This window comes from Furipterus horrens, unplaced genomic scaffold, assembly GCF_987537825.1.
Source record: "Furipterus horrens unplaced genomic scaffold, mFurHor1.1.pri manual_scaffold_1, whole genome shotgun sequence".
In the NCBI taxonomy this organism is placed as follows: Eukaryota; Metazoa; Chordata; class Mammalia; order Chiroptera; family Furipteridae; genus Furipterus; species Furipterus horrens.
Window position 1 is genome coordinate 109910440 of NW_028327171.1, and position 23920 is coordinate 109934359.

Genomic DNA, 23920 nt, shown 5'->3' on the forward strand with positions numbered 1-23920 from the left:
AAATTTCATAATTTACCATGCTGATAGAATGCAGAGGACAGAGTACTAAATGACAAGAAAATGATCTGTGTTTAATGTGACAGACATACCTGCTAAGTAAGATAGTGCCTGCAGGTCTACGAACCTGAAAAGTCTTCTCTAAGTAGGAAATAGCTTGTGGAAAAAGTTTGTTCTAAATAAAATTGAAAAAAAAAAAAGTCAAAACTATAGTCAAATTATAAATTACATTTAAAACAAGTAAGCACAGGATTTCAATGACTGAGGGTAAAAAAGAATAGTACTACAATTGTGGAATAAATATACTAATTAGTCAAAGGTTATGTGGTAAGGAGTAGGAGAAAGGGTAAATAAGTCTAGGAGCAAAGGAATTTCCTAGTTTTCTAGTTGAGTTTGGAGAAAGAACACTAGATGTAAACTTCCTTCCCTTTCTCCATTTATACAGAATACTGCAAAACATAAATCTCAACTATTAATCTAAACTACTTCACATTTGGAATTGAGTTAGTTGGTTCCAACTTTAAGGTAGTTTATGTTAAGAAAATCTTATGCTGGTGAAGAGATTAAGCAAAATACAAATAAACAAACAAAAACCTCACAGACACAGAAAATAGCAGAGTGATTACCAGAAGGAAGGGAGGATTAAGGAGGGTGAAGAGGGTACAGGGGAGATAAGTGGTGACAGAGATTTGACTTGTGCTGAATACACAATACAATATACAGATGATGTATTACAGAATTGTATACCTGAAACCTATATAATTTAATAAACCAATGTCACCCCAATAAATTCAATTTAAAAAAGAAAAAGAAAGTCTTATGGTTACAAGATTTACTTTAACCTCACTTATTTCTGTAACCCATAATGAACTGGCTTTATGAGAGAGAGAGAGAGAGAAAGAGAGAGAGAGAGAGAGAGCACGAGACTCTCTGTAACAGTTAAAAAAGTTAAAAAACTAATGAGGTTGGCACTTCTATAAACAACGTTGGCATATCATACTTTCAGGTCAATTAATCTTCAGGAGAATAAGCATTTCCACCACAACATATTTTCAGTGTATTACAAAAATCAGCTCTTTTACACTATCCTCAGTGTGTTTTGCTCCCCCAAAACTTGAGAACAAGAAAATGAGAAAACTAATTTAATATTAAATTATAAAATGAGAAGACTAATTTACTCTCAAAACAAAGTCTTAATGAGTGCACCACAAGACACCTTTGGTGAAAATAATAAATATATTTATCAATTTGCTACCAACATCTTTTATTGTCATTCACAAAACAGTCGTGTATATATTTTTATTTACTTAAGTAGAATTTACATACAATAAAATATACCCATTTTAAGTACCCAGTTCAAGCCATGAGTATTCTTACCTACCTTAACAAGGTATCTTTTTTCAGGGAGCAACCTGAAAGTGACAACATGAAAAATAAGAATTGCCATGCTGAGGCAGAGCACCACCTCATTTGTTCAGAACACATCTGGCAGGAGCCCCAAGGAATGCTTTGTAAAAGCATGGTCAAGCCACTAAAATTTTGCCCTCACTGGTGTGGCTCAGTGAATTGAGTGCTAACCTGCGAACTGTGATTCTGGGTTAGGGCACATGCCTGGGTTGTGTTTCAGGTCCCCAGTTGGGGGCATGAGAGGCAACCAACTGATGTATCTCTCGCACATGGATGTTTCTGTCCATCTCTTTCTCCCACCTTTCCCCTCTCTGTAATAGAAAACAAATAAAATATTTTAAAAGTTCCCCCCCAATTTCAATTTATCTCAATGAGCATTTGAGAGTTTACTCTGTGCCAAAGCAGTACTACAAATAATCATATGCTATCTCATTCATTTGGGAAGTTAAAAATAGGAAAAGACATCAACTATTCTTAATAGATCTTCATAACTACTAGACTCACAATTTATCTATTTTCTGGACCCCTCTTACACTTAATGAGAAATGTAGACTATATCATCTCTCTGGTTAATAAATTTGTAAATGTTCTTATTATTGTTTATATAAGCACTTCATCTTATTTTTCTTCCAAGTAATTATTGAGGATGTGCCTTCTAGGTCTGTTATTGACCACCCACATTCAAGTAGATCCACATTTATTCTGTTCAAATTATTCATGATATATAGATTTTAATCATACTCCATGGACATCATCTTTCCAAACTAAAAAGTATTTTTAGCTTAATTTATCTTGAAGGTGCACTGGCACCTAGTCCAATCTATGGACCTTCAGATAACACATAAAAATATCTTTAGTAATTTGATTCTTAATAAAAAAAGATGACAAAATAAATATGCACTTACTCTTCAATACTTTTATCATAGACAGTCTTGATTCTTAAATGTTCATTAACATCTCTCTTTACAACATGATTTGCCTTAAGATGGACCTTATTTATGACCTGAAAAAAAGATTTTTTTAAATTTGAAAAAGATAATGCATAATTAGTCAATTGAGATCCTAACTTACAAATTAATAAACTAGCCCTGACTGGTGTGGCTCAGTGGGTTGAGCTTTGTCCCATGAACTGAGGGGTTGCCAGTTCCATGCCCAGTCAGGGCATACGCCTGGGTAGTGGGCCAGGCTCCAGAATGGGGGTTGTGAGAGGCAACTGATCAATGTTTCTGTCCCTGTCTTTCTCCTTCCCTTCCCCTCTCTCTAAAAATAAAATCTTTTTTTAAATTAATAAATTAAAGTTCAAATGTAATACCCAGAAAAAATAAAAGCATGGATAAATGGAAAGGTATTTCATATTCATGGAAAGACTCAATATTGTCAAGATATCAGTTCTTCCCAACTTGATGTATAGATTCAGTGTAATCCCAATCAAAATCCCAGCAAGTTCTATTGTGTATATAAACCAACTGATTCTAAAATTTATATAGAGAGGCAAAAGATCCAGAATAGTCAACACAATACTGAAGAACAACAAAATTCGAAGACTGACTCTACCTGACTTCAAAAATTACTATAAAGCTACAGTGACCAAGATAGTGTAGTACAGTACTTGCAAAAGAAGACAAAAAGACCAACAGAACAGATTAGAGAGCCCAGAAACAGTACCACATAAATATAGTCAACTGATCTTTGAGAAAGGTAAAAAGACAATACAATGGAGCATATAGTCTTTCCAACAAAATGTGCTAGAACAACTGTATATCCACATTGAAAAAAATGAATCTAGACACAAACCTAATACCCTTCATAAAAATTAACTCAAAATGAATTACCGACCTAAATGTAAAATGCAAAACTATAAATCTCTTAAAAGATACAATAGGAGTGAACCTGCACGACCTTGGGTATGGCGATGACATTTTAGATATAGCACTAAAGGCATGATCCATGAATAAAGTAATAGATAAATTCAACTTTATTAAAATTCAAAATTTGGCTCAGTGAAAGATAACATCAAGAGAATAAGAAGATAAGTCACAGCCCTGGCTAGTGTGGCTCAGTAGATTAAATACCAGACTGCGCCAAAGGGTTGCTGGTTCAATTCCCAGTCAGGGACAAGCCTGGGTTGCAGGCCAGGTCCCCAGTTACAGGTGCACAAGAGGCAATCACAGATTGCTGTTTCTCTCCCTCTCTTCCCCTCTCTCTAAATATAAAAAAATAAAATATTTAAAAGAAAGATAAGTCACAGAGTAGAAGAACATTTCTGCAAAAGGCACACAAAGGTACAAAGAACTCTTAGAATTCAACAAATTAAGAAAACAATCCAGAGACTTGCGGCCAAGATGGAGGCATAGACCGACACGCTCTCTCTCCCTCGACAACTAAGAAGGATTACAACTACTGCAAAACCAAAAATAAGTTCCAGAAAATAAAGCTACGTGGAAGTCCAACGTATGAAGTCATAAACAAGTGGTGCTCGTCTGGACGGGTAGGAGGGGCGAAACCGAGGCTGAACGAACTGTGCTGGAGGCGGCAGCCGCAGCAGCGAATAGCGGGACCCAGTAAGCAGACACCCGTATTTGGGGGGAGAGAAGCGCCTGGGAGCCGGCCCGGCTGCAAACCAGACCCGTTGGCTCAGGATTCCAACACCGGGGAAGGCAGACCCCATTGGGAGGAGGCTCCTGGTTCCTCAGCAGAGAGTAACAGCAGGAATCCATCTTGGGCCCCCGCCCCCACGCAAAGCACCACAGCGTGGTGAGAAAGGTCGCCAGGTTGTGACGAGCACACAGGGCTCCGCCCCCTATAGCGAAGGAGATGTGACAGTGCCCCGCCCAAGAAGGAGAGATAAACAAAATGGTCAGAACGGCAGAATTAATGATTGAAATACCAATCATACAGCTAACGAAAAAGCAAATAAAAGCCTTGACGGATGAACAAATAGCGAATCTTTCTGAGGCTCAGTTCAGAGCTATAGTCATAAGGCAGCTTAAAGACCTAACAGCGGGGCTGAATCAAGACAGGGAAGGAATGAAGGTTAGTCCTGCTGAAATGAACAAAAATACATACAAGACAAGTGGTGAGGAAGGGAAAGCCATGGATCAAATCAACAAATCAGAACATAGGGAGGGAACAAACAGCCAACCAGTGCAGAAAGAGGAAACGAAGGGTGAGGAATATGATGAGAGGCTCAGAAACCTCTGGGACAGCTAGAAGTGAACGAACATTCGAATTATAGGATTGCCAGAGGGTGAAGAAGAACTAGAAATTGAAAAATTATGTGAAAAAATAATGAAGCAGAACTTCCCTAACTTGGGGAAGGAAATGAACTTACAAGTCCAGGAAGCACAGAGAGTTCCAGATAGACTGGACCCAGGGAGGACCACACCAAGACACATTATCACCAAAATGTCAAAAATTAAAGAGAGAATCTTAAAAGCAGCAAGAGAGAAGAATTATGTACAAAGGGGTCCCAATTAGACTATCACCAGATTTCTCAAAGGAGACTTTACAGGCAAGAAAGGACTGGCAAGAAATATTCAAAGTAATGAAAATCAAAAACCTACAACCACGATTACTCTACCCAGCGAAGCTGTCATTCAGGATAGAAGGGCAGAGAAAGTATTTCCAGGACAAAGTAAAATTGAAGGAGTTTGTTAGATCCAAACCATTGTTTTATGAGATGTTAAAGGGACTTGTTTAGAAGAAGGAGGATCAAAACTATGAACATTAAAATGAAAACTGTATTGCAAGAACCAACAGCAGAAGTTAGGGAATCAAAACGAAGCAAACTAAGTAGGCAATGAGAGTAGAAAAAGAATTATAGGTATGGGGAACATATTGGGGGATGAGGGGGAAAGGGGAAAAGGGAAGGAGATGATGCAGGAATTAAGAAGCATAGTAGGAGGGAGTGGAGTAGACAGGAAGATGTTGAAAAGAACTGTATGCACAACCAATGGGCATGGACTAAGTGGGGGGACAACAGGAGGTGGGGGTCACAGGGTGGAGGGGAGCAGGGGGAAAAGAAACTGGGACAACTGAAACAGCATAATCAATAAAATAAAAAAAAGAAAACAATCCAATTTTTATAAAAGGCCAAAAACTTTAGTAGATATCTTACCAAAGAAAATATACAGATGGCAAATAAGGATATGAAAAGATGCTCCACATTATATGTCACCATAGAAATGCAAATTAAAACAGCAATGAGATATCACTACACACCTATTAAAATGGCCAAAGTCTGGAACACAAACAACACCAAATGCTGATGAGAATGTGGAGAAAAAAGAACTCTCATTCATTGCTGCTGAGAATGCAGGTACAGCCACTTTGGAATACAGTGTGGCAGGTTCTTACAAAACTAAACATGTGTCTACCATAACAATCCAGGAAATGTGCTCTTGGTACTTACTCAAATGAGTTAAAAACATGTCCACACAAAAACTCATCCATGGATGTTTATAGCAGCTCTGTTCATAACTGCCAAAACTTAGAAACAACCAAGTTGCTCAGTATGTGATGGACAATTAAACTGTGGTACATCCAAACAATTAAATATTATTCAGAGCTAAAAAGGTGAGCTTTCAAGCCATTAAAAGACATGAAGGAACCTCAAATGTATATTACGAAGTGAAAAAGCCAACCTGAAATGACTTCATACTATATAATGCCAACTACACAACATTCTGGAAAAGGCAAAACTATAGACAAAGTACAAAGATCAGTGTTTGGGAGGTGTAAAGAGGGAGGAAGAAATGAATATGTAGAGCACAGAGATTTTTAAGACAGTGAAAATATCCTACATGATACTACAATAGAGGATACATACCATTATACATTTATCCAAACCCAGAGGCATACACCAACAAGTGAACCTTAATGTAAACTACAGACTTTGGGTAATTATGATGTGTCAATGTAATTTCATCAATTGTAACAAAAGAACTGCTCTGGTTGGATGTTGGTAATGGGAGAGTGTATACATGTGATGAGGAAGAGCATATTTGGGAAATCTCTATACTTTCTCTCTTTTGTGGTGAACCTAAAACTGTTCTAAAAAAGCAGTCTTTAGTTTGTTTGTACTAAAAGAAAGACATTCAACACTGAAGTATATATCCAATGCAACAACTCTTCAAAAGTAAAGGGGAAATAAATAAATTTCAGTTAATGAAAATTGAGAGAATAATCACCAGTAGATTTGTACTACAGGAGACACTAAAGGAAATTCTTCATGGTCAAGGAAATGACACTAGATGGTAACCTGGATCTTGTCTTAGTTCAGGCTGGTATCACAATACCATAAACTGGGTGGCTTATAAACAACAGAAATTCATTTCTCACAGTTTAGAGGTTGGCAAGTCTAAAATCAAGATGCCAGAAGACTGAATGTCTGGTGAGGACCCACTTCTTGTTTCATAAGGTCATATTCTTGCTGTATCCTCTGACAGAAGGGGCAAAGGAGCTCTCTGAAGTCTCTTTCCTGAAAGTATTAATCTCATTCATGAGGTCTATACCAGAACTGTGGGAAGTAATGAGAGAGACTGAATGGTAAGTATGCAAGTAAATGTAAAAGATTATTGTGCAGAAAAGAGTTAACATAGCAGGCACAACACTGGTATTTTTAGAAAGCCCTGCTTGAAGCTTGACCTTTTACTAGTCTGGGAACTCATATGGTAAACAGTTTCCTTCCTGACATATAACTTACCTAAGTGATAAGGGAGGCTCACTATGCCTTAACTGTTAACAAAAACAATAGAGTTTATACTGAACACTTCTTTACTTCTTGGTATCTGGAATTTTAGTGACTGAAATTGTTCCTATGTGACTAACCTCTAATAAAAACCCTGGAACCCTAGGCTCAAATGAGCTTCCCTGGCAGACCACAGTTTGTTGTTATAAGCAATGCTGAAGAAATTAAGCATTACACCTGGCTGGGTAGCTCAGTTGGTTAGACTGTCATCCCGACATGCCAAGGTTGTGGGTTCAATCTCTGGTTGGGGCATGGGCATATACAAGAATCAACCAATAAATGCATAAATAAGTGGTATAAAATATCAATGTTTCCCTCTTTCTCTCTTATTCTCTCCCTCAAATCAATTAAAAAAGAAAAAGAAATTAAGCATTCTTTTGTGACTCCACTAGGCAAGGACCCTTAGAAGTCTGTGTCTGGTTCCATGGAGTTTTACTCTTTGCTGACTGTGCTTTGCATCCTTTCACTGTAATAAATCTGAGCTATGAATAAGACCAAATGTTGCAGCCTGTGAGTCCTTCCAGTAAAAAACCTGTGGTAGTCTTAGAAACCTTCAACACAATTGTATACACATATAGGGTGGGGCAAAAGTAGGTTTACCATTGTGGGTATGCAAAAATCAGTTTATTCTTATATTATTATTTATTAATTATTGTATTATTTTCTATACAAACAACTGTAAGCCTACTTTGGCCCCACCCTGTATTTCTTCTCTTCATTTCTTTAGAGATATTAACAGTTTGGAGGCAAAATTACAAAATTATAAATGTGAGGCTTATTGTATATGTGGAAGCAACATATATATTATATTAAGAGTAAAAGGACCAAGGTGTAAATGAAACTATATTGTTGAAAAATTCCTATATTTAACATAAACATTAACTTTAAGTAGACATCATAAATACAAGATACCTATCGTAATCACCAGAGCAAATACTTAAAAACATACTGCATTTTATTATAGGATAATTACAATTTAATTTAAAAATATAAAGCAAAGAGATATAGTTAAAAAGCCAAGTGAGGAATCAAAATAGAATACTAAAGGAAGAACAAACAAAAGAACAAAAAATCAAGTGAAACAAAAAGAAAACCGCTAAGTTGCAAACCCAAATCCAACAATGTCAATAATCACATTAAATGTAAATGGCTGAACATTTCCATTAGAAATCAGTTTGTCAGATTAGATAACAAAACATAATCCAACTATTCACTACCTATAAGAAACCCATTTTAACCATAAAGACATAGAGAAGTTGAAAGTATGGAGAAAGATATATCATGTTGACATTAATCAAAAGAAAGCCTGAGTGGTTATATTAGTAAATATTAAAGAACTATCAAGACAAGTAATATTACCAGGGATAAAGAGAAGGACAGAATATAATGCTAAGTGGACCAATTCATTAGAAAACATAACAATCTAAAATGTGTAAACACCTAACTGCAAAGCTTCAAAATTCATGAAGCCAACTAGGTAGGACTTCCAGCCAAGATGGAAGTGTAGGTAGACACGCTGTGTCTCCTCCACAACTAAGAAGGAATTAACAACTACCTCAAACTAAAAAACAAACCAACGAAAGAAAACAAACCAGAAGTTCCAGAAAATCGAACTACATGGAAGTTCAACAAACGAAGAAATAAAGAAGAAATACTCAGCCAGACAGGTAGGAGGGGCGGAGCCAGGGGGAGGGTGAGGTGTGGCAGCAATTGCAGCAGCAGCAGCGGCGGCAGCGCAGGGGCTGTAGCTGCAGCGAAAAGCACATTCATGCATTTGTAAAGTAGGAAGGGAAACCTGGGAAGCATCCCAGCCCCAGACCAGACCACGCAGCCCACAGTTCCAGCGCTTCTGACTGTGAAAATCAGTGGGAATTGGGGCAGAGGAAGAAAATGCCAGTCCCTCAACAAAGTCAGCTACCGGAAGTGGGAGAAATGCCTTGAAAAGGGGCGAGTGTTGGGCAAGTGGCACTGTTCCCTCTCAGACCCCTCCCCAACATACACCGCCACAACTTGGTGAAGTAGGTTGCCCACACTGACAAATACCTAAGGCTCTGTCCCTTACAATGTAACAGGTGCCACAGCTCTATCTAAGACACAAAGGCAAAAACAGAAATCTGTCAAGTTGAGGAGACAGAGAAGTATGGCCCAAAAGAGGGAGCAGATCAAGGTTCCAGTGGGAGAAATGAGCAACGAGGAGATAGTCAACATAACAGATGCACAGTTCAAAACACTGGTGATAATGATGCTCACAGACTTGACAGACAAGATTAAGTACAACAAACACATAAAGGAAGAAATGAAGGTTATGCTAAGTGAAACAAAGGAAAATCCACGTGAAACCAATCAATGGTGAAGGGAAGGAAACCAGGGTTCAAATCAATTATTTGGAACAGAAGGAAAAAATAAACAGTGAACCAGTACAGAATGAGGAAACAAAAATTGGAAAAAAGGAAGAGATGCTTAGGAACCTTTGGAACAACTTTAAACATGCCAACATCCGAATCATAGGGGTACCAGAAGGAGAAGAGGAAGAGCAGGAAATTGAAAACTTATTCGAAAAAATAATGAAGAAAAACTTCCCTAATTTGGGAAAGAAAACAGACATACAAGGCCAGGAAGCACAAAGAGTCCCAAACAAGCTAGACTCAAAGAGAACCACACCAAGACATATCATAATTAAAATGCCTAAGTTGAAAGAAAAAAGAAGAGACTTACCTACTAAGGGGTGCCTATAAGATTATCAGCTGATTTCTCAAAAGAAACTTTGCAGGCAAGAAGAGACTACCAAGAAGTGTTCAAAGTGATGAAAAGCAAGGACTTACAACCAAGATTACTCTGTCCAGCAAAGCTATTATTTAGAATGGAAGGGCAGCTAAAGTGCTCCCCAGACACAGTAAAGCTAAAGGAGTTCTTCATCACCAAGCCCTTATTATATGAAATGTTAAAGAGACTTATTCAAGAAAAAGAAGATCAAAGCTAGTAATATTAAAATGACAAAAACTCAAAACTATCAACAACAAAATCTGAAAAAAAAAAAACTAAGTAGACAAGCAAAGTGAGAACAGACTCATAGGTATGGGGAACATTGGGAGGGGTGTCAGCTGTCAGCTGGGAGGAGGAAGGGGGAGAGGGGGGAAATGGTACAGGGGTTAAGAAGCATAGTTGGTGGGTGCAGAATAGACAGGGGAATGTTAAGAATAGTACAGGAAAGGGTAGAGCCAAAGAACTTATATGCACAACCCATGGACATGAATCATGAGGGGTGGAACTTCTGGAGTGAGGGGGTACTGGGTGCAAGGGAGCAAAGGGAAAATAGGGACAACTGTAACAGCATAATCGATAAAATATACTTTAAAAAATTCATTAGCAAAAACTGAAAAAAGAAACAGACAAACTCACAATTATAGCTGGAGGCTTTGACACTCTCATCTCATTAACTGATACAAGTATACAGAAAATCAGTAGGGATATGGGAGACCTAAGCAGCACTAAAACTAATTTGACATAATTGACATTTACAGAACACTTGCCCAAAAAAAGCAGAATGTATATTCTTCTCAAGTACACATGAAATACTTATCTAGATAGATCACATTTTTGGCTATAAAATAAACATTAAGTAATATAAAAATACTAAAATCATACAAAGAATGTTTTCTATCCATAACAAAATTAAACTAGAATTACAGGATGATAACTAGGAAATCCCAAAATATTTGAAAATCAAACAATTCTACAGAGAAAATCACAAGAAAATTTAAAAATATTTAAATTGAATTAAGAGACTAGTGGGATATAGCTAAGGCAGCATTTAGGGAAAATTTATAGCTTTAAATATTTACATTAGAACAAATAATCTCAACTTAAATATCTAGGCTTCCCTCTTAAGAAACTGGAAAAGAAAAAGAGCAAATTAAACTCAAAGTAGAAGAAAGGAAACAATAAGGATAAGAGCAAAAATGAACTAAGTTGAAAATAGAAAAATAATAGAGAAAAATCAATGAAACCAAGACTTTATGAAACCAATCTGAGATCAACACAACTAATAAACCTCTAAGCAGACAGACCACGAGAGAGAACACAAATTACCAATATCAACGAAACAGGAGATGTCACTACAGACTTTACAGACTGTGATGCTGTGATTTGTAAGATATATATATTTGGTACTTGTCCTGTTTCTGGCACAGAGCTATTAAAACCCTTGGAATTTCCTAAGTGATGAGAGCAATAAAGGTATATTTTGTTATGTTAATAAGGTGACTATTGGAAAGCACCTAAAGACGGGGATTAGTTGCCAGTGGAGTCAAATGTGATTACAGGATCAAAACTTTCAGTTGTGTCCCCTACCCGCCCCCCACCCCCGACCACCACCTTATCTGAGGAGAAAGGAAAGCCTGGAGAGTGAATTCAATCACAAATGGTGGATGATTTAGTCAATCATGTCTGTATAATGAAAACTCCATGAAACACTTAGTTTTACTGAACAAAGTGGGATTCAGCCACCTGCCCCAAACATAAGAGAACAGAAAAATTGGTGGGGAAGAAGGAAGGTCTTTATCAATAGGTTGTCCAATTTGGGGGAGCTAGGGACTCCCCAGTTCCAGGCCAATCTTTTCCACAAAACACAGAAAGAAGCCAGCCATCCCCTCCTCCATTCTTATCTGTCCTCCTGGAGCCCAAGGCTGTTACACAAATGGGTCTCTGACTCTCCAGCTTCAGACTCAGTAGTGTGCACTTGCGGGGTAAGTGTTCCCATTGCCTCACCATAGCTTCTTCCCTCTCCTGGGGCTGGGGGCACACTACCAGATCATTGCAGCCAGTCGTGCAAGGAGGTTCATCCATGGAGCCCTGAGGTCCAAAACTGCTCACACCCCCAGGGCTGGTGAACATTTCTGGCCCACAAGTCTGTGTGCTACTCTCAGGAAGAAAATTGGAGAGTCTGTGACCCATGCTGTGTGGCACAGAGCCACAGCATCCCATGGGCCTGCTGCTGGGGAGGCACGCAGCTCCTGTAAGCCAGCCCTAGGTGACCAAGGGCAAGACAAGAGCCCAGAGCTAAGCTCAACATCCACCAGGTCCTGTGAACACTCCAGCTCCCCTCCAACTGGGCAAGTGAAAATGCAAAAGGGCCAAGACTCTGTGCCCTCCATTTAAATTGGCCCCAAAATTCTATGCATGCCAGAAGTATCCTGCTTTTCTAGCTAATCCTGTGGGCTAGACTGGTACATGTCAGCCTCTGCAGCATCTCTGCGCCTCCTCTGGCTGCTATGATCTGGAATCGGGTGGGAGGGTTTTCTAGGCATGGGTAGGGGCACAGCATCTGTCACGTGCTGGTTTGTTTACCCTTACCTGGTGTTATGCAGTCACGCAAGGGATGTAGTTTCAATCTGCTGCCTTGGGGTTTCCTGCAATCCATCCCTCACTTCAGGGAGGGAAGCCCTTTGCGCTGCCTCTAGGATCCCTCCCTTCTGTCCAGTGATCTGGCCACATCCCCCGTTACAATAGGATGGGGTTTGGAGAGCTTCTAGGTTGCTGAACACAGAGAATTGGAGAGAGTTGTGTGCTTATGGAGCACAGAAGCTCTATGCCTTTTTCCATACCTTGCGTCTCTTCCATCTGATTTTTCTTCAGTTGTACTCTTTGATAATATACTGATATTCTAGTAAGTAAAAATTTGCTCTGAGTTCTGTGAGCTGCTCTGCAAATTAGTTGAACCCAAGTTAGGGGGTCATTAAAACCTCCGATCTACAGCAGTTAGGTCAAAAGCTCAGATGACAACCTGGACTTGAGATTGGTGTCTGAAATGAGGGTGGTAGGTGGGAGTAGTTTTTTAGGACTAAACCCTTAACCTGTGGAAACTGATGTTATCTCTAGGTAGATGGTGTCAGAATTGAGTTAAATTGTAGGACACCCAGTTGCTTGGTGGTATGTGGGAAGATGCCCACATATTAGACTTGGTACCCAAACCCTTTACAGACATTTAAAAAATCAAAAGGAAGTATTAAGAAAATCTTTCTGCCCATAAATTGACAACTTCAATGAAAGGAAAGTCCTTGAAATACTTAACTTACAAAGAAACAGCCAAGAAGAAATAGAGCCTTGGCTGGTGTGGCTCAGTAGATTTAGTGCTTGCCTGTTATCTAAAAGGTCACTGGTTTGATTCCTGGTCAGGGCACATGTCTGGGTAGCAGGCCAAGTCCCCATTTGGGGCTGTGCAAGAGGCAATTGATTGTTTCTCTCACACGTCAATGCTTCTCTCCCTCTCTTTCTCCCTCCCCTCCCCTCTTTCTAAAAATAAATAAATAAAGTCTTTTTTTTTTAAGAAGAACAGAAAACCTGAATAGTTCAATATCTATCTTAAAAATTGAGTTCACAGTATACAACTCTCAAATAAAGAAAATTCCAGGCTGAGATGGCTTCATTCATAAATTCTACTAAAACTTTAAGGAAGAAACAATACTGACTGCATGCAAACTCTTCCTAAAATTAAACAAAGAGGGGATTATTTTCCAACTCATTCTATGAGGACAGCATTACCCTAATACAAAACCCAACGAAGTTATTGAAGGGAAAAAAAGAAAACAAAACAAAACACTGCAGACCAATATCCCACATGAATATGTGTGCAAAAGCACCAACAAAATATTAGCAAAGGAAATCCAGCAAAACGTAAAAATGGTTAAAACATCATGACCGAGTGAGGTTTTATATCAGGAATACAAGACTAGTTCATCATTCAAAAAAATCAGTCAATGTAATTCACAATATGAACATAGTAAAGAAAAAAGCTACATGATTATATGCCAATTGATGCAGAAAAGACATGTAAATAAAATTCAACATACATTTATGATTTTTAAAAAACTATCAGCAAACTAGGAATAGCAGGTAATTTTCTTAACCTGATAAAGCATATCTACAAAAAAATTATAACTAGTATTCTTAATAATGGAAGATTAAATGCTTTCCCCTTAAGATCAGGAACAATGCAAGGATGTCTACTCTCATCACTCTTATTCAACATCATATTGGCCATCCTAGTCATTATGATAAGGCAAAATCAACAATATCTGTAATAAGCAAAAGATACATATTGTAATCCCTAAAGCAAACACACACACACACACACACACACACAGAAGGTTAAAAGTAAAAGAATGAAAAGATACATATCATGTAAGCTCTAATTATAAGCAAGATGAAATGGCTACGTTAATTTCAGAAAAAATAGACTTCAAAACAGGGAGTATTACCAGGAATAACAATAAAAATTTATAATGAAAATTGATACCAGTTGACAGAGTTAATACATTAGAAAGATATAATTATAAATTTGAATCAATCTAACAACATAATCCAAATCCATGAAGCAAAAACTGACAGACCCAAAATAAGACAAGTTTACAACCTTAGAGATTTTTAAGACTCTAACAATTAGGAAAAAAAAAAAAAGTAAGAATATAGCAATCTGAACTAAACCATCAATCACCACACCTTATTGGCATGCATAGAAACCTATACTCAGTAACTACAAAATATATGTCCTTTACAAGTACACATGAAAAGTTAAATAGGATAAAATATATGCTGAAGTATAAATAAAACAATCTCAAGTTTCAAAGTGCTAAAATCTTACAGAAAATACTCCTTAAATTAGAAATTATTAACATAAGGTATCTAGAAAAGGACCAAATATTTAGAAATTATATTTTAAACCTTTTTAATAACCCACAGGTCAAAGAAGAAATTGCCAGGGAAAATAAAAACACTTTGAACTAAACAATAATTAAAATACAGTGAGTCAAGATCTGTGAGGTGCAACTAAAGTTGCAATAACTCAGAGCAAAAGTTTTATCTTTGAATGTTTATATTATGAAGAAGAAAAAACTCTATAACAATGATCTAAGTTTCCATGTAACAATATGAACAAAGTAAATCCACAACAATTAGAAAGAGAAAGTTAAATCAAGAACAGAAAACGATGAAACAGATAACAATCACTGAAGAAAATTACCACAACCAACAGTTGGTTATTATAAGGATTAATACAATTAATAAACTCCTAGCAAGATTGGACTCAGATAAAACAGAATAAATACCATAGGAATGAAAGAGTAGTCATCACTCCAGATTCTACAAACACCAAAAGATAATGTTTTTTATATATTTCTTTCAGGTGTTCAGCATAGTGGTTAGACAATTATATAATCTGTGAAGTGATTCCCTTGATAATGCTGGTACCCACTTGGCACTGTATGTAGTTATTACAATATTATTGACTATATTCCCTACGGTGTATCTTACATCCCCATGACTATTTTCTAACTTTTTACTTTCTTCACCCAAAACGATCAATTACTATGAACAACTTTAAGCCAACAAATTTAACAATTCAGAGGAAATAAAGTCTTTGAAAATACAAGTTACCCAAACTGGCAAGGTTGAACAGAAAACATGAACAGACTTGTATTAGAGAAACTGGTTTTATCTAAACCTCCCTTAGTGGGTGCTTGAAAATAGGAATTGAGTATAAATGGGCGCAAAGAAAGGATCTTTTGTGGGGGTGGAAATTTTCTAAAATTGGACTGTGGTGATAGTTTCACAGCTCTGTAAACTTATTAAAAACCATTGAATTGGACAATTAAATGGGTGAATTATATGGTACAGTACACAAGCTCGTGTGGTTTCAGTTATGAATTATATGAAAAATTTAAGGTATACGAAAAATTTAAGGAAATAATTTCAATTTTATTTTTTAAAATATGTTTATTGATTTGAGAGAGAGAGACATCAACGTGAGAAAGAAATATTGGCTGCTGCCATACATGCACCAACCAGGATCAGACTCGCAACCTAGGCATGTCCCCTGGCTGGAAATAGAACCACCAATGCTCCAACCAACTGAGTCTCATTAGCCAGGGCTGATTTCAATTTTATACAAATTCTTTCAGAAAATATGAGGATGGAACACTTTCCAACTAATTCTGTGAGGCCAGTGTAATTCTGATACCAAAAGCTAACAAAAACTTGAAACACAACTTCCAGCCAAGATGGAAGCGTGGGTAGACACAATTTTCCTTGCACAACCATAAGAAGGATTACATCTACCTCAAAACAAAAAACAATAAGGCGGCCAGAAATTTGAACTGCATGGAAGTCCAACAAACAAAGATTTAAAGAAGTAATACTCATCCAGACGAGTAGGAGGGGTGGTGACTGAGAGCTGGGGTGGAGAGGACATTGTGTGGTGGCGGTGGCAGCAAGGCAGTGGCTGTGGCCAGCCAGCAGAATGAGCAGTCTCATATTATAAAAGCCCGGAAGACACCAGGGGAGTGATCCCAGCCCCAGACCAGACTATGCTGCTCATGGTTCCAGTGCTAGGAAAATAAAGCCACATAGCTTCTGGCTGTGAAAACCAATGAGGGTTGTGGTGACAGAAGAAACTGCCCATCTCTCAGGAGAGTCCATTAAGAGGGCCCCTATAGTCCTAGAATTATGCAAACCCACCCACTTTGGCAACCATCACCAGGGCAACAGCTAGAGGGGCGCCAGACACATATGGGAAGTAGGTGGTGACTGGAAAGGGGATGAACTGACTGGAAAAGGAGAGCATGCTGAGCAAGCAGCATTGTTCCCTCTCTGACCACTGCCCCACATACAGTGCCACAACATAGTAAAACAGATCACTCCACACTGACAAATACCTAAGGTTCTGTCCTTTACAATGTAACAGGTGCCACGGCTCTACCTAAGACACAGAGGCAAACACAGAAGACTGTCAAGTTGAGGAGACAGAGAAGTATGGCTCAAAAGAGGGAGCAGATCAAGGCTCCAGAGGGAGAGCAAAGCGAGTAGCAGACAGTCAACCTAACAGACACAGAGTTCAAAACAGTGGTGATAACGATGCTCACAAAAATGATTGAGCACAGCAAATGCATAAGGGAAGAAGTGAAGGCTATACTAAGAGAAATGAAGAAAAATCCACCTGAAACAAATAGTGAAGAGAAGGAAGCGAGGGTTCAAATCAATGTACTAGAACATAAGGAAGAAGTAAACAGTCAGCGAGTACAGAATGAAGAAAAAAGAATTAAAAAGAAACGAGGAGAGGCTTACGAACCTCTAGGATAACTTTAAATGTACCAACATCTGAATCATAGGAGTACAGAAGGAGAAGAGGACGAGCAAGAAATTGAAAGCTTATCTGAAAAAATAATGCAAGGAAAGATCCTTAATTTGGCAAAGGAAATAGACATATAAGTCCAAGAAGAAAAAAGAGTCCCAAACAAGATGGACCCAAAGAGGACCACACCAATACACATCATAATTAAAATGTCAAAGGTGAAAGATAAAGAGAGAATCTTAAAAGCAGCAAGAGAAAAGAAGAGACTTACCTACAAAGGAGTTCCCCTAGACTATCAGCTGATTTCTCAAAAGAACTTTGTATGCAAGAAGGGACTGGCAAGAAGTATCCAAAGTGATGAAAAGCAAGGCCCTACAACCAAGATTACTCTGTCCAGCAAAGCTATCATTTAGAATGAAAGGGTAGATAAAGTGCTTCCCAGGCAAGGTAAAGCTAGAGGAGTTCATCATCTCCAAGCCATTATTACATGAAATGTTAAAGGGACTTATTTAAAAAAAAGAAGATGATCAAAAGTATGAACATTAAAATGACAACAAACTCACAACTATCAACAACTGACTCTAAAAAAGAAAAAGAAACTAAGCAGACAACCAAAGTGGGAACAGGATTATAGATACAGGAAGCATTTGGAGGGGTGTCAACTGGGAGGGGGAAGGGAGAGAAAGGAAAATGGTGCAGAGGTCAAGAAGCATACTTGGCAGGATCAAACAGACAGGCTGATGTTAAGAATAGTATAGGAAAGGGTGAAGCCAAAGACTTATATGCACGACCCATAGACATGAACTTAAGGGCAGGGCAATTGATGAAGGAAAGGGTGGAATGGCTGGAGGGAGGCAAAGAAAAAATAATTGGGACAACTGTAACAGCATAATTAATAAAATATACTAAAAAACAAAAATTAATACAAATAAATAATAAATACCAAAGGAGACTGATCTCTAAGTAAGAAAAAGGAAAAAAACAACAACAACATACAAGAGATGTCCTATAAGGCTATCAGGTGATTTCTTAACAGAAACACTACAAGCCAGAGAGACTGGCATAAAATATTCCAGATAATGAAAAGCAAGGACCTACAGCCAAGACTATTCTATCCAGCAAGGCTTGCATTTAAAATGGAAGGTGAAATAAAGAGCTTCCCAGACAAAAGAAGGCTAAAAGAGTACATCTTCATCAAGCCAGCACTGCAATAGATGCTAAAGGGACTGCTATAAAAAGGAGAAGAAAGAGACAGAAAGACAGAGGTGGGGAAGGGGGCAGGAAGAAACAGAGGTACCAAAAAAATGGCAATGAATAAGTACCTATCAATAATAACCTTAAACATAAATGGATTAAATGCTCTGATCAAAAGACAAAGTGTAGCTGAATGGATGAGAAAGCATTACCCACATATATGCTGTCTACAAGAGATCCACATCAGAACAAAAGATCTACACAGGCTGAAAGAGACAAAAAAGGTCGCTACATAATATTTAAGGGAAGAGTCCAACAGGAGGATATAACCCTTGTAAGCATATAGGCACCCAACAAAGGAGCACCTAAACATATAAAGAAAGCCTTGGAGGACTTCAAGAAAGATATTACCAACAACACAGTCATCATTGGGGATTTTAACACCCCACTGTCAACATGGATAGATCTTCCAAACAAAGCATCGACAAGGATATTGTGGCATTGAACAACACTCTAGATCAAATGGACTTAATTGATAATATAGAGAACTTTTCATTCCAAAGAAGCAAAATAAAATTCTTTTCAAATGCACATGGAACATTTTCAAAGATAGACCACATGGCAGGACACAAAACAAGCCTTAACAAATTCAAGAAAACTGAAATCATACCACACATATGCTCAGATCACAATCAATTGAAACCAGAAACCAACCTCAAGAAAAACACTCAAAAGCATTCAAATACACGGAGACTGAGTAACATGTTATTAAAATGAATGAGTCAACAATGAGATCAAGGAAAAAATCAAAGTATGTGTAAACCAATGAAAATGAACACACAACAACCCCAAACCTATTGGACTCAGTGAAGGAAGTCCTTAGAGGCAAGTTCATAGCAATATAGGCTTACCTAAGGAAAATAGAAAAATCTCAAATAAACAACCTAACCAAACATTGAAAAGAACTAGAGGAACAACAACAAAGTGAGTAGAAGGAAGGAAATAATCAAAATCAGAGCAGGATTAAATGATATAGAGACTAAAAGAACAATTGAAAGGATCAATAAATCCAGTGTAGCTGAATGGATGAGAAAACATTACCCACATATATGCCGTCTACAAGAGACCCACATCAGAACAAAAGATCTTCACAGGTTCTTTGAAAAGACAGACAAAATTGACAAACCTTTAACCAGACTCATCAAGGAAAAAAAAAGAGAGGACCCAGATACATAAAATCAGAAATGAAAAAGAATTATGTACAACTGATACCACAGAAACACAAAGGATTCTAAGAAATTACAATGAACTATATGCTAAGAAATTGGACAACCTGTGTGAAATGGACAAATTTCTAGAAACATACAAATTTCCAACACTCAATCAAGAAGCATCAGAAAACCTGAACAGACCAATAACAACTAGTGAAATTGAAACAGTAATCAAAAAACTCCCGGCACACAAAAGCCCTGGACCAGATGGCTTCAAAGGTGAATTTTACGAAACATTTAAGGAAGAACTAATTAGTATTCTCAAACTATTCCAAAAAAATTAAGAAGAGGGAAGACTCCCAAACTCTTTTAGGAGGGCAGTATCATCCTAATTCTAAAACCAGGTAAAGACACAACAAAGAAAGAAAACTACAGGCCAATATCTCTGGTGAATATAGATGCTAAAATCCTCAACAAAATACCGGCAAACCTGTTCCAGTAATACATTAAAAGGATCATACATCATGATCAAATGGGATTCACCCCAAGGATGCAAGGTTGGTACAACATTAGCAAATCAATAAATGTGATTCACCACATAAACAAAATGAAGGACAAAAATTATATGATCATATCAACAGATGCTGAAAAAGCATTTGATAAAATCCAGCACCCATTTACGATAAAAACACTCAGCAAAGTGGGAACAGAGGGAGCATACCTCAACATAATAAAAGCCATACACAAGAAACCTACAGCCAACATTATACTCAGTAAGCAAAAAATGAAGTTTTTCACAAGAAACCTACAGCCAACATTATACTCAGTAAGCAAAAAATGAAGTTTTTCACTTAAGATCAGGAACAAAACAAGGGTATCCGCTTTAACCACTCTTTATTCAACATAGTACTGGACGTTCTAGCCACAAAGATCAGACAGGAAAAAGAAATAAAAGGCATCAAAATGGAAAGGAGGAAGTAAAACTGTCATTATTTGCAGATGACATGATAGAATACACAGAAAATAGTATAGTCTCCACCAAAAACTACTCGACTTAATAAGTGAGTTTGGCAAAATAGCAGGACACGAAGTCAATATTCAGAAATTGATGGCATTTCAGTACACCAACAATGAAATATCAGAAAGAGAAACTAGGAGGGAAAATCCCATTTCCTATAGCAACAAGAAAAATAAAGTACCTAGGAATAAATTTAACCAAGGAAGTAAAAGACATGTACTTGGAAAACCACTGAACACTAAAGAAATTAAGGAAGATATAAATGGAAGCATATATCATGTTCATGGATTGGAAGAATTAATATCATTAAAATGTCCAACACCCAAAGCAATCTATAGAATCAAAGCAATTCTTATTAAAATACCAATGACATCTTTCACAGATCCAGAACAAATATTTCAAAAATTGATATGGAACCAAAAAAGAGCTGAATAGTTTCAGCAATCTTGAGAAAGAATAACAAAGTAGGAGGGATCACAATACCTAATATCAAACTATATTACAAGGCCACTGTAATCAAAAACAGTCTGGTGCTGGCATAAGAACAGACACATAGATCAATGAAACAGAATAGAGAACCCAGAAATAAACCTATGTCTCTATGGTCAATTAATATTTGACAAAGTGGGCAGAAGCACAAAATGGAGTAAAAACAGTCTCTTCAATAAATGGTGTTAGGAGAACTAGACTGGTACACGCAAAAATCATGACACTAGACCACCAACTTACACCACACAGCAGAATAAACTCAAAATGGATAAAAAACTTAAATATAAGTTGTGACACCATAAACTCCTAGAGGAAAACATAGGTAGGAAAATTTCAGATATCCCACATAGCAATATCTCCTAGGGAAAGAGAAATAAAGGGAAAAATAAACAAATGGGACCACATCAAATTAAAAAGCTTCTGCGCATTTAAAGAAACCATCATCAAAATGAAAAGGGAACCAACTGTATGGGAGAACATATTTGCCAATGATACATCAGACAAGGGTTTAATCTCCAAAACATATAAAGAACTCATATGAATCAACACCAAGAAGACAAACAATCCAATTAAAAAATGGGCAATGGATCTAAATAGACAGTTCCCCAAGGAGGACATACAGATGGCCCACAGACATACGAAGAGATGCTCAGCATCACTAGCCATCAGAGAGATGCAAATTAAAATCACAATGAGATACCACCTCACACAGGTCAGAATGGCTATCATTAACAAATCAACAAACAAATGCTGGCGAGGATGTGGAGAAAAGGGAACACTAGTGCACTCTTGGTGGGAATGCAGACTGGTGCAGCCACTGGGGAAAACAGCTGGAATTTCCTTAAAAAACTAAAAATGGAACTGCCTTGTGATCCAGCGATTTCCCTGTTGAGAATATACCCTAAGAATCCCAAATCACCAATTCAAAAGAACGTATGCACCTCTATGTTCATAGCAGCACTATTTACAATAGCCAAGTGCTGGAAACAGTCAAGTGCCCATCACTAGATGAGCGGATCAAAAAATTTACACAATGAAATACTATGCAGCAGAAAGAAAGAAGGATCTCTTATCCTTTGCGATAGCATGAATGGAACTGAAGCATATTATGTTAAGTGAAATAAGCCATGCGGTGACAAATACCATATGATCTCACCTATAAGAGGAATCTAATGAACAAAATAAACTAATGAACAAAACAGAACCATAGGCATGGAAACATAGGACAGACTGAAAGTGACCAAAGGGGAAGGGGGTGGGGGGAGTAATGGTGGAAAAAAGGGGAAGGAACCAAAGAACATTATATGAACGACCCATGGGCATGGACAACATGGGCATGGAGGAGGGCAAATGGGGTAAAATTGGGACAACTGTAATATAATAACAATTTTAAAAGTTTAAAAAACAATATAACTGCAAAGGCAAGACATGCCTTAAAAATAAGCCAGCATCACCTCCGTAAGTGACAGAAAAGAGTACATAAAAGACCTACGGAGTAATGGGAAGAGCATGCTGCTGAAGTGGTATCAGCAGGGTGACTTGAGATAAGGGAACTTAAACGGAGACAAAGAATTTAGACAGGAAGGAAAATAAGAGTAGGGAGAAGGTAGGCACTTGCAGGTCAGGAAGCAAGGTAAAGCAAGCAATGTGATGAGCTAACTTCAAAAGTAAACCTGAATTTTGTCTCCACAAAACCCCCGATGTCTCTCCAACACCTTTGGTTCTCCAATCAATTTCTCCCCAAACCTTTAGAAGTGTGATCCTTGGACAAGCTGCATCACCAACCATATGGGTACTTGAACTGCAATCCCTGGGAACCCGTCCCAGACTTAATTAGTCAGAAAGTGGGGGAGCTGGCCATCAATCTGTGTTTTAACAAAACCTTCAGGTGATTCTGATGCATCCTCAAATTTGAAAACCACTTTTCTAGGACCACCTGCTAGGTACAACTCTCCCCACAGGAGAGTGACGATGTTCTGAGTACTTCTCTTCGTGCAGGAAGGGAATTGATGGCAGGTCCCAACGCTCTAAGAGTTCAGCCCTTGGCCCAATTTCACTTCCTTCTCCCGAACACCTTGGTCAAATCACTACTCTCTATACCATTGCCTCCCGTATTACTTCACCCTCACAGGGCCCGCTCCCGCCCTTCCGTCGCCCTACCTCAGTGTCAGAGGGGACGTGGTGCCGACAGGGAGGTGCACTGTCCAAGGAGACAGGAATAGATGTGGCGCTTGCCCGGAACGCGCCCAACAGGAGTAAAAAGCCTCGGACCCATAAAGAAATGCTCCACTGCCACTGGCTTGGGGCAGGGCCTGATGCTGAAGAGCCCGCTCCTCCACCCCACTCGGGCGCCATCTTTGGGCTGAGCGTCGTTACCATGGAGTACGTGACGCCTCCGCGCCGGCGCTAGCCCCGCCCCTCACCTCTCCTGACAGGTGGAGGGGGGCCGCTGACGAAAAGCTGTTTTTCGATTGGCTAGCGTCACCCGCAAGACGTTCACCGCGAACATGAAACGTGTCTCCTTTCGCGAAACCAGCCAATAAATGCTGTTTAGCGGCCCACTTGTGTAGGGCTCTGAGAGTAGCGGTGTGGATGGTGTAGGTGTCTTTACTGGGGACTTTTTCAGTCTTTAATTCAGTTGATCACGGAAAAGATATACACCCACTAGGTGCCAGGTGGCTTAGTTTAAAATAAACCGCTGCAGAATTTTTTATGATGTTGCCCTATGTATA

General features: G+C 38.3%; 1 protein-coding gene across 2 annotated transcripts in view; it reads right to left on the minus strand.

The window, feature by feature from the left end:
* Positions 1 to 23582, minus strand: part of LMLN (leishmanolysin like peptidase) — a 91352-nt gene extending 67770 nt beyond the window's left edge. Inside the window, exons 1-4 of one of the 2 annotated variants that reach the window (XM_090266156.1) lie at positions 23349 to 23582; positions 2310 to 2407; positions 1379 to 1409; positions 90 to 172 (exon numbers count right to left, since the gene is read on the minus strand). In XM_090266156.1, the coding sequence (XP_090122282.1) occupies positions 90 to 172; positions 1379 to 1409; positions 2310 to 2407; positions 23349 to 23567 (431 nt within the window). In that variant the 5' untranslated portion in view covers positions 23568 to 23582. The remainder of the gene's footprint in view (positions 1 to 89; positions 173 to 1378; positions 1410 to 2309; positions 2408 to 23348) is intronic. The other variant, XM_090266145.1, reaches the window with a different exon arrangement.
* Positions 23583 to 23920: the final 338 nt, after the last annotated feature.